This window comes from Aptenodytes forsteri, unplaced genomic scaffold (genome assembly GCF_000699145.1).
Source record: "Aptenodytes forsteri isolate BGI_AS27 unplaced genomic scaffold, ASM69914v1 Scaffold120, whole genome shotgun sequence".
NCBI classification, from domain to species: Eukaryota; Metazoa; Chordata; class Aves; order Sphenisciformes; family Spheniscidae; genus Aptenodytes; species Aptenodytes forsteri.
The window spans coordinates 1,493,485-1,505,294 of NW_008795938.1; the positions used below are offsets into that span (position 1 = coordinate 1,493,485).

The 11,810-nt window shown below is 35.0% G+C and overlaps 1 protein-coding gene across 1 annotated transcript in view; it reads left to right on the forward strand.

Annotated features, from left to right (window-relative positions):
- Window positions 1-766: 766 nt before the first annotated feature.
- The window catches only part of CUNH5orf42 (chromosome unknown C5orf42 homolog), a 66,773-nt gene continuing 55,729 nt past the window's right edge, over window positions 767-11,810 (forward strand). Inside the window, exons 1-11 of the mRNA XM_019473643.1 lie at window positions 767-847; window positions 1,708-1,840; window positions 2,035-2,154; window positions 3,019-3,248; window positions 3,602-3,708; window positions 5,425-5,581; window positions 6,367-6,470; window positions 6,636-6,818; window positions 8,322-8,571; window positions 9,641-9,793; window positions 10,720-11,480. Coding sequence (XP_019329188.1) covers window positions 767-847; window positions 1,708-1,840; window positions 2,035-2,154; window positions 3,019-3,248; window positions 3,602-3,708; window positions 5,425-5,581; window positions 6,367-6,470; window positions 6,636-6,818; window positions 8,322-8,571; window positions 9,641-9,793; window positions 10,720-11,480 — 2,279 coding nt within the window. The remainder of the gene's footprint in view (window positions 848-1,707; window positions 1,841-2,034; window positions 2,155-3,018; window positions 3,249-3,601; window positions 3,709-5,424; window positions 5,582-6,366; window positions 6,471-6,635; window positions 6,819-8,321; window positions 8,572-9,640; window positions 9,794-10,719; window positions 11,481-11,810) is intronic.

The window sequence follows — 11,810 nt, forward strand, 5'->3', positions numbered from 1 at the left end:
CCGTCTCTGCCCTGACGTGGGCAAAAGTGGCGGTGGGATTCTTGTGGATGGCGCCTGGATGAGGGAGGGGAAGTCTGTTCTGTCCCTTACTGCCCCCGCAGGGGGAAGCGGCTTGCCCGTGCTCTGCTTCGCTTCGGGGGCTGTGCCGCCCCCCGAGTAAATCCCCCGAAACGTGAGGCAGCAGCCTGGGGGCCGGCACCGATCCCCTTCGGTGGTGGGGTGTACCGCGTTCTGTCACCCCGCGGCCGGAGGTGGCTCCGAGGCGGGGACGCTCTCCTCCTGTCCCCTCCCTCTGCGCGGACTTGGGTCTGAAACGCAGCCGGCCCTCTGTGTGCAAGGAGCCCAGCTGGTATTCCGCTTGAGTTTCTGATCTCTTGCGCTTAGGAGGCTGCAGTATGTTTTCCTCGCTTTCTGCGTTCTTCTTAGAACTTTTAGCAAGGTACTTTGTCTTGCGGCTCCTTTCTCTCAACTCCTTCTGGAACAAGCATCTAATCTTCACGGCTGAACTGTAAACAGCCTGTGAGCTACGTGAATGAAAATAGCTATTTTAGTTTGGAAATACAGGTGAGCATCAGTTCTGTTTATGTGTTTAGCAGGAAGCTGCTATAGTTAAGAGTTTGTGTCTAGATTCTCATCTTCTAGTCCCACTCCCCAAATAATAAAAACTTCTTGTCTTTTTTTTTTCCTCTCTTCAAATTCTCTATAGCTATATGAAAAAGCCACTATTTGCTTTTTTTTATAATGGTTACCTAGAGGTTTTATAAAAATGGAGATTAAGCTAGATGTTCTCATCTCTACATGTATCAAGCAAAGAAAACCATGGCCTCGCATCTCATGGATTGGACAGGTAAGTGTAATAACTTTTATTTAAATAAAATTCTGCAAAAAGTAGGTTTTTTAATTATATAATACTTTGCACTTCTGTTTACAGGGAGCGGGCTAAAAAAAGCCACGGAGAGTGAGTTGAATGTACCCCACTTAAAAGTTATTGAAATAAATAGCTTGTTTTTCTGTCTTACTGACTTGAGGCTGGAGATTCAAACTTTCTCAGATAAACAATGGGAACTTTCTTTCTTTTTTTTTTTCCCCCAAAAGACCTGTCCCTTGTATGAGATTGTTGTTTTGATGGTTCTAGTTTTTCATAACCTTTTTTACAGTACATTGGTGGAAATCGTGAACAAAAATTTTTTCCCATTCCATCCTGCATCTGTTGAAAGATATGTTTTCTTGAGCTTTTTTGATAAAATGAGGCTAAAATTTTTTTTCTTCTAATAATATTATTTGAGTTTAGGTAGGTAACCATTTAAGGCCAATTCCTTCTTCTGTTGAAATCGTTGGCAAAAATCTCACAAAATTAAGCACTACAAGATGAGATAACTAGTGTCTAATTTTTTGTTGTGTTGTCATTTGTTGGCAGGTAGTTCAGTTGATGTACATCGAAGAACTTTTTAATAATGATTGTAAAATTAGTTTGGTAGTTTGAAACCTGTGAACCAAATGCGTCATCATTGTAGGTTGATGCTAGATATGATGTTGTACTGTAAAGCAAATGTGCCAAAGAATGACGTTAATATGGTAATTGAAGCTGTAACATATTTTCTTTTTTTTTTAATGATTTTTCCCCAATAATTTTTATCTGCACTATTTTACAGGCTTACGTAGAAAATAACGTTTTAAAAAATTAAGTGCTTTTTTTTCTTTCAACAGGAAAAAGAGGCTGTTTTTCTTCTAGGTGATAAACATATAAATGAAATTAACCTGGCATCAGGGAAGACAAAAAAAATCCCTCGGCTGCAGTCATTGTTGAAAAATGTAGTTGTTTTAACAACATCAAGAAATGGTTAAGTATAATATTTTATGTATTATGAACTCATGTTATTTTATTTGTAGTTGTAACCGTTTAGAAAGATAGAATATCTAAACGATCTGTCAGTTCAGTGTCAGCTTTAGAACTGTGGCTAAGATGGAAGGGAAGTAGTTTTAAGTACTTCACAATAATATCCTTCAAAACATCTCTTCTCCCAATGAACACAGGTGCTTGGTTGGCAGGAATACTTACAACAGGAGAGCTGTTTCTTTGGAATAAAGATCAGGACTGCTTGAAAATTGTGCCAGCAATCGAAGAGTCTAGGAAAGTAGTTGCAGCAGCACAAGGTAGGTTTTTTCCAGTTAGTCTTTTGAAAAAAGGAATAGAGCGAAAGTGGTTTTCCTTTTGTTAAGTGTTATTGAACAAGTAAAAGCTATATTCTCACATTGTTTTGTATTTGTATAACTTGTGTGCTAGCTAAGCTTCGACAAATGTCCTTTTTGTCACTTGAATGGTACAGTTTTTTGCATTTAGTAATCTGTAAATAGTAATTTATTTTTAAATGCAGTAAATATTTTATTTTTAATGGTTAGTTTTTAACTGTAGAAAAACATTCTTACTAGGTTATCAATACCTTAGAGCAGACGTATATCTGATGTAAATACTATATGCATAATTTGAAGTTTATTCTGTAGGTAGGCTTTTATGACAAATGCTAACTGGAGAGAATAATGTAAAGGCATGTATTTGCAAACTTAAATATCAAATATTGCCATGTATTAAATAATCTCACTGATACCAGGCTGTAAAGTGAAGTATTATACAAGCAATTCTGTCATTCCAGGGAAGATCAGTAGTGCATTTAGGAGCTGAAGGTAATAGACAGTAGAACACTTACACATTTATTAATAGCTTTCATGAAAGGTGGATTTCAAGAAAGACAATCTCAGGAAACAACTCTAATGGTTGAGTCTTGTGGGAAAGATAATTCACAAAATGCATAAAAATGGGCATCCCATCTGACATTGCTGCTGCCCAAGGTCTACTATCAGTGATGAAGCTGGAAGTGAAAGATACTTAAGGTGGCAGCTTGGATTTCTTGTGCTGGAGAAGAAAAGAAATTGCCTTTCTCTTTTCTTTTTAAATCTAAATCTAACGGAGGAGCAAAAACTATTCTGGCACATTGTTGTGTTTGTTGTTTTTTTTCCCAGAGTGTTTAATGAGATTGTACTTGTACGTATCTGGAGATGGCAGAAAGGCACTATTAACTACTCCTACAGCATGTGTCTTCTTGTGGGAGAGCACAGAACATGAAAATACATCCTTTTGTAAAAATTCTTTTTCTGGGCGTTGGACACAAATTTTGTCTGATGAATCAGTCCTGTTGCCTTCTACTGAAGAAAAAGAAATTGGAGTGCATGCTGCTTTCATACAAAATGAGGTAAAAAATAAGCCCTTAAGCAATCATTTAGTCTCTTAAGTAAATTAGAGCCACAGAAGCTACAGTGAATTTTGAGAGCAATGTCTGCCTCTTTGGTGTTGTGTGTAGGCTTAATCGTTCAGTTCGTATTAGGTTTAATGACAACATAAGAACAGCCGTACTGGATCAGATCAAAGTTTATCTGGCCCAGTAGTATTCTTGCCAGCCTTTATATTTCTGAATGACAACATTATGTTATTTAGTCTGAATTGTAATAGCTATTGATCTAACTATATAAATAATTAAAGAGAAAATGGGTGTGTAACCAGGTTTTGGGGTTTGTTCTGGTTTTAATTGTGGGTTTTTTTCCACAGATACTGGGTGATTGCTGTTTGTGCTCTTTTGTGTTTTACTCTGGAGAATGTTTGGTGCTCACATTTTTGGTTCTTCGATGGCATGAAAATAGCTTTAAATATGTTAGGTAAGTTCAAAGGTATTTGAAGTTACGTTAGCTTAAGAGGAAGATTTTTATTATGAAGTGCTTTAGAGCTGGGATTCAGAGCTGCTATTGAACACATTTATATTGATCTCCAATTAGCCTATGGTTACAAGCATCTACTTATGTTTGCATATGTATGTTCATAGTGTGCCACATTATATATGCATATATGGACAATATATGCATATATATGATCCATGTATGGACATATATGGTCATTTTCAAGTATTTAAATGTGGTTAATGTAACAGCACTTATGTATGTATTCCATACTTCATTATTAACTTACACCTAAATAAAAGTGAGTATATTTAACACTGTATGTAGGTAGCTATGTATACATACGCATGCCTGCACACATGTGTGTGTTAGTGTCAGGGAGATTTTTGCATCACACTGATAGTTTCCTTTTCTTGGTTTTTCTTATATTACTAGTGCATACTGTGCAGCCATGAATGCCCTGAATACCTCTTTCTTTTCTTTATTATGCGTATTTGTATATTTTATTTGTTTTCTGTTCCGCTTTTCATCTCTTATGCCTAGACTATGTAAGTGTGTGTGTGTTTCTTCATCTGGGCTGGGACCATGTACTGAAATAGTTATACAACCACTTCAAAAATGCAATTGGATAATAATCCTGAGTACATGTATAGTCCATTCCTCTTCCTAAGTGAGAGACACGTATGTATGAGTTTAAATGGATATGTCCCTTGCAGGTATAAGTTGAGTAACATGCTAAAATTTTGCCCTACATTTGTTGTGGTACAACTGCTTTTGTTAAATGATGCCCTTTTGGTACTACCTTAGTAATGATGTCCTCCTTGCCCTACTAAGCGGTATCATTCTTCACTCAGTTTGTCAGTAGCATGGTAATGCCTTTCTGGTAATACAAAAAATGAAACAGAGCATAACATTCCCAGTGTAGAAGTGCATATATATACTGTAGTACTTGCAGACTGAAATTGTAACCACATTTCTCAGCCACGTTACTCATAATTTCTTTATGCCAAATATCACTCAATTTCATTGCTTACTGTTGTTTAATTCATTTTTTCATGTTTAATGCTTTATTTTTTGTCTATTAGGTAGCATGCTTGCAAATGGAATCTTTCTTGTGTTTTCTATCATGTTTTGAATCTTTTTAGGATCATAGAATGGTTTGAGTTGGAAGGGACCTTTAAAGAAAGTCTAGTCCAACCCCCCCTGCCATGAGCAGGAACAACTTTCACTAGATGAGGTTGCTGGAAGCCCAGTCCAACCTGACTTTGAACACTTCCAATGATGGGGCATCCACAACTTCTTTGTTCATAGCAGCATACTGTTGATTTTCATTTTCGAATTCTGAGTATTCCTGTGTTGGATGATGTTACACTGTCTGAGGAAGCTGTTCCGGGCTAGAATGCAAATGCCTTGATTATACGGCATGCAGTTATATTTATTTGCATGTTCTGTACATATAGCCCAAATTCCTGTCCCATAAAAATAATTCTCAATGCCTAGACATAATTTTTAAACTCATGTAAATACAAAATATTTTTCATCTGTAAAGTTTTTGAAGAAAAATAGATTTTTTTTTTTAAAATTGTTCATGCTTTACGTGTTTTTGTCTTGCATGGTTTTTTACTATATATGAATCATTCCATTCAGCATAACTGAGTAACCTCTTGGTTTTGTTGTCTTTTTTTTTTTGGTGTTCAGTTCTTTGCCATACCAGATCCACTGGGTACAGCAGACTTGTTCTCTTGTTAATTTGGTTCCTCGGTGTGTGTCTGTAAAGTCAAGAGGAGCTTTGCTATGTGCATTTGCAAGAGATGGACTTCTGCTTGCAGTAGCTGTTAATCAAACTGATCCAAAGGTATGAATGATAGACAGTACATCATTTAAGCTACTAGTTCAGTTTGAATTAAGTGGTAACAAGGATTTAATAACACATTTTTAGGAGTGATTTTTCAGCATTCTTATTGATACATGTGGTTATATTCACATTGATATCCATAGCTAAAATATTCTGCCATAACTTATAATCTTCTGAATGCTGTTGTTCAGTTAAGAAATCCTTGTAAGTTCCTCTGTCATTTCTAATTTCCAAGAAATACAATAATAAATTAATTTCAGTTACTGCATCGTAGCTGCGAAGATTCTGGAGGATTCTCAATCAGGCCTCAGCCTAATGTGTTGGAGGTTATGTTCCCACTTCATAATGTTATTCCTTCTAACAACTCTGAGGCAAAATCTTAATGTAGTTTTTAGTGCTAATGATGACAGGGAATATGGACCAGCTTATTTAGTGTACCAGGATGGCATGATGCAGTCCTTCAAAGCTCCAGTTGTTATTCACCAGCAAGACTGGAGAAGAGGGATCTTACATTATTTTGAGGATTTTAGAAAAAATTATGTTAAAAAGAATATTGAATTATATATTGAGTATATAATAATCTTTAATTATTTTTCAAATGTAGAAATAGGTATAGAAATTAATTAATACTCTAAATAGTAATAAATATTGAAGTGCAATGTCACTTTCATGTATAATGTTTCCAGTAAATCAAATGTAATGTCTAACTTCCTAATAGAAATTGGTTTTTACAATAATGACATTTTGATACAAACACTTATGTTTTCTTTATATTTTCTTTCTAGGCAACTCAGATTTTGTTTTTAAACACATTGAATTTTGTAACTGTTTCGGGTAGCCTTAAAGGTTGTAGTAGCAAGAGTAACATGGTCCCATCCAAGTTTATCAGGTCAGTGATTGATATTGTTTCTGTTGCTGTTGTGGATTTTTTGGTTTTGTGTTGGGAGCGGGGTTGTTGGTTTTGTGTGTTTGTTGTGGGTTTTTTTTTTTAACTACCCTAACCTTTTGATACAGAAATTTGACAGAGAAAAATATTTTTTCCTGCCCAATTTAGATCTTACTGGGTTGGTGATATGAGTTGGACTCCTGATAGCCTTTTCTTGGCTTGCATGTTAAAACGTGGATCTTTGATTTTATTGACATGTATGGGTGAATTGCTGACCTTGATTACTTCTGGCTGCTCTGTAGAATTTGGACCAGCAGAGTTTATTCCATTTCATCCACTAATAACATACAGGTAAAAGGATTTGTCATGTGATCATATATTACTTTCTAACATTTTTTACAATTTTACAGAAACTTAATCTTTCAAATTCACTCTTTTGCTTTTCGTGTGTCTTCTCAATATCTGTTTCTCATTCATAGTTCTATTTCTTATAATGGTTTGTCATGATGAAAATTGGCATTGTGACAATGCAAGTATACATTAAGTGATTTGGTTTTTTAAAAGTGTTTGAATTTAGTAGTAATTAAAAAAAGCATGTTTTTATGATATAAGAACAAATTAAACTTACAGAAGTACTAAAAGTGCAGATTTATTTTAGTCCAGTGGTATTTCTCTGCTCACTATTTAATTTTACATATAGAACTTTGTATCACGTTTCCATATCAGATCTTGTAAATAACGTATTTGCATGGACAAAAACTAGTTAGCTTTTTCCATGTTTTTTGGGGCTACTCCAGAACTAAATTTTGAAATTATGCTGCTGGGTGCATGGGGGAATAAAGGATCTCTCATAACACTTTTTAGCATAAATTGAAAGTTACAAAAAGTAACACAGTCTGAATAACTAGAGGAAACAAAATAGTATCTAAACTTTAATTTTTTTTTTTTTAAATCTTATTAATTCTGAGTATTTAAATGTTTTTTGGGGCTACTCCAGAACTAAATTTTGAAATTATGCTGCTGGGTGCATGGGGGAATAAAGGATCTCTCATAACACTTTTTAGCATAAATTGAAAGTTACAAAAAGTAACACAGTCTGAATAACTAGAGGAAACAAAATAGTATCTAAACTTTAATTTTTTTTTTTTTAAATCTTATTAATTCTGAGTAGCTAAAGCCAGATAGTGTGTAAATGTAACAGCTCATGAGAACATTCAAAGCATTATAATACCTTCTTACACTGTCTGGTTGAAAAAATCAGATATTAAAATATATTAAAATATCTTAATTATGGTTATTTATTGGGAGTGATTTTTTGTAAGAAAAGACTTTGTAAGACCTCTTTTGTAAGAGACGACTTGTATGTTGACATAAAATATTTCTGTTGAATGTCTCAACTGATTCTGAAATACTAAGATTCAGATCTTAAGGTATGTTTTGTTTTTCATACTTGACTTTATTAGAAGCTACTTAAAATTTCATTTTCAAGCACTTGTCATACACAATAAGAGCTAGATAAGAAAGTGTGATATAGAAATTTAAAGTAAAATTGTGAAAAAATACATATAATAGTTATTAATGAAATAATAAAATAATACTGAAAGCTGTTTTTATTTTCCTTTAAATTTAAAAAGTTGCAACTGCAGCAAAATACTGGCATCTTGCAAGCATAAATAGTGTTATCCAGAGTGCTCATCCTGCAAAAATGTAGGCACTTCCGTAGAATTCTGAATGGACCTATTGGGACAGTAGTGTGAGTGGTATTAAACGTTCATAAGTTATTTCTTCTCTGTTCTGTTCATGATTATTAAGTATGATAGTTGCTTCTTATTTTTTGATGTATCTTTATTTTAGACAGCAGCACTCTTTTTGTCAAGACTCTAGTCAGTCTCTTGGTTCTTCAGCTTCTGAAAGTGACCTTATGAGACAGAGATTCTCTGTTGCTTCACATTCAAGATTACCCTACCTCATTGTCTCTGATGGATACATGATAACAGTGCTTAGATTTCCTAACAACCTTTCACCATCAGGATTTATAAGATCCCTTTTGCTTGATTCAACCCAACGGCTTGAAAATATCCGTCAGAATTTGCTGAACTCCAAGGTAGGGTTATGAATTATTTTGTAGGCTTTAAGTAAAAAACTTCATGTGTATAAAAATGCATAATTTTTAAACTGAGTACCTCAATTTAGTTTACTGTGATATTTGTATAAATTCCTTTGAATTATAAAGTTGTTTTGAGAATAGTGTTGATCTGGAAAACAATGAATACACAATTTTCTCTGTAATTTTATTCCTTTGATGTCTGGGTGACCTTTCAGTAAAATGTAGTAAAGGGGACAGTCTTAACTGTCACTATATATTCTTTCTGGAACTGTAAAAGAAATTGGGATTTCTATATCTATAGAGTGGGTTCAGAGCATTGACAGTTACTATGCTACTCTGACCAACTCATCCTTTCAGAACGATGCAGAAAGGATTCTATAAAACCTCTCTATCTTAGGCTGCTGCTGTTTTAGAGCAGTCAGCAACAGTCCCAATGGTGCTGTGTGCATGTGTCCACTAGGTCCTCAATTGAGGCTGTGAATTAAAGCTTGCTTAAAGCATTTTTTATTTTTCTGTCCCTTCTAAATTGAGCTAAGTCTGAGAGAAGGGAAACCTTTGAAGGAAGAGGTCCTGCAACTGTTGCCAACCACTTAAGATATAATACATATTAAGTTCAGAATTTCTGCGTTTGCTGATGGAATGCAACTTCTCTCCCAATTCAGTTTGTATTTTGGATTTTTGGAGAAGTGAGTTACGATGGTATTCATGCATAAGCTAGAAGAGTGGGCAAGGATTTGAGGATTTAAAGAGATATGTTACTAGTAAGAATGCAAGAAAGTCCTACAATACTGTAGGATCATGTCAGGGATCAAGAAAGCAGATTCTTTCAGCATGAAGCAAAGCGAAGTTGTCTGGTGCTGAGAAAATTCTGCATTCCTGAAACATGGTCAAATGATAGTTTGTTTCTGTGAAATGTGCCTGCTGACCTGTTCTCCCTTTCTGTCTTGGACTTTTAAACTGAAGCTTTTTGCAGAAGGGAGCAATTTCCTTGTTTTGTTTAGAAAGTGTCTGGTTTGATCTTGCTAGAGACAGATAATATGTTTTGCCTTCTTGTAATTTCTTTTAGTCTAAAGGGAGAACTCTGTGTTTACGATCACTGTTGTCTTTAAAAGCTAGTCTTTTAAAACACGCTCAAAACCAAAGTTCCATCTTTTCCACCATTCCGAAATTCCTGGAAGAAGACACAACAGAAATGAGTGAGAAAACCATGGATTTACTGGTACTTAATAGCATTTTTCTACTTATAATTATGCAAATGATTTAATTTTAAGGTATTCTAAATTTAAAGAATATTTTTTTCAAATAATATAGGCATATTTGCTCTTACTCGGTACATTTAAAGTAATTTGATATTGGTTAAATTCTCATGTTCTTTATAGGTGCAAGGAATATGGTTATTTTTCTCAACTGATACTTGATTTTTACTTTCAAACATCTTATTTCTTTCAGCAGTGCATTAACTTTTTGAAAAATACATACTAATCTATATATACATCAGTTTATTGTAGTTTAATACTTTAACTTCACTTTATAATAAAATGTGACATTAGAGTACTAAATATACTGGGGCTGTAAAGTATATTAATAAGAAGTACAATATTATTATCCTTAGTAAATAAGATGTTTGTCCTCAGTTGTAGAGGATTCTTCCATCGATTCCAAAACTTGTACATGTCTTTTGGAAGAATGGCTCTGTGATCAAAGTTACTGTGCAGCCTTTCCCAATTCCGTTTCATGCTTTTGTTTTTTTATTTGTTCTTTGAAGTTTTTGAGTTTTTGTTGAAAGGCTTTCGTATCTTACAGGTGTCTGGAAAAAACTCTTCCTCATACTCCAGGCTTAATAAAGGATAGGGTTTCATTTTCTGATATAAAAACCAATGCTGTGTTTACAGTGTAATTTTTTTTTTATTGTTGTTGTTAGGTAATTTAATTTCTGTCTGCACAACTATTCCAAATAGCCACATTTAGTTTGAGATCTAGATGAAACTGCTGTGAATTAAACTTATTAGCAATTAAGCAAGTTAATTAGGCAGAAAGATTTCATTTGTGAGATTGACTAAATGGTGATTCCTTGCAGATTATGCTCTCTTTCAATAGACTTGAATTAAACTGTTGATTTTTTTTTTTTTCTTTTGCCTGATTTAGGATTATGAAGAAGAATCAGATGACGAAAAACAGTTTTGCAACAGCCCTCCCAGCTTCTATAGCCAAAGAATCCATTCATTTGTTGGTAAAACTGATCAAGGCCACTTAGAATTTGCGTCAATGTTTGATACTATCCATGCAAAAGACAATACTGAAGAAAAAGATAAATTATCAGTGGAACTATATTCCATTCAGAAAAACCTCCTTGTTGCATGGCAGATAGGGATTTCAAAAAATATGGAAGAGAAAGATACGTTGCTGAATTACGTAGTGAACTGCATTATCCACTTTTTCAACATTCTTCAGTTTGTGAAATGTTCTTTGCTAAACCAGCATGCATCTTTAAACAAGTCTGTGAAGAATACGCACTGGATGCATTGTGTCCTAAAATATTTTCAGCAGTGTTTAACTGTCTTGTACTGGCATTCAAGAGCCAGTCTGACTGGGCACATGGCAAAGCTGACATTACAAACTTTAAAACTGATGCTTATACAGCAACAAGATCAGTTGTTCTCAAAAAACCTTTTGGCATGCTTCTGTCTTTTGAAAATGGTTTCTCACACTCTAAGTAGCGTGTGCATGCTACAGCATGAGAATTTTTTTGCATCTTCTCATGGTAGTAGTCTCGTGGAACTTGACTCCCTCACTGTGCCTGTTTTCCTAGTTCTTGATGAGAGTACTACTCAGCAATTCAGCTCACTGAAATCTCTGCTTGGAGAGCCACCTCAAGCAGTAAACCATGATGCAAAAACAGAAAAAAGGTATGAATGATCTTTGCATGGGGAAAAAAAAAATACACAGGACAACCAGGCGATCAGGCCCAGTCAGCATGGGTTTAGGAAAGGCAGGTCCTGCTTGACTAACCTCATCTCTTTCCATGACACGGTGACCTGCTTAGTGGATGAGGAAAAGGCTGTGGATGTTGTCTACCTAGACTTTAGTAAAGCTTTTGACACCGTTTCCTACTGCATTCTCCTGGAGAAACTGGCTGCTCACAGCTTGGACGGGCGCACACTTTGCTGGGTAAAAAACTGGCTGGGTGGCTGGGCCCAAAGAGTGGTGGCGAATGGAGTTAAATCCAGTTGGCGGCC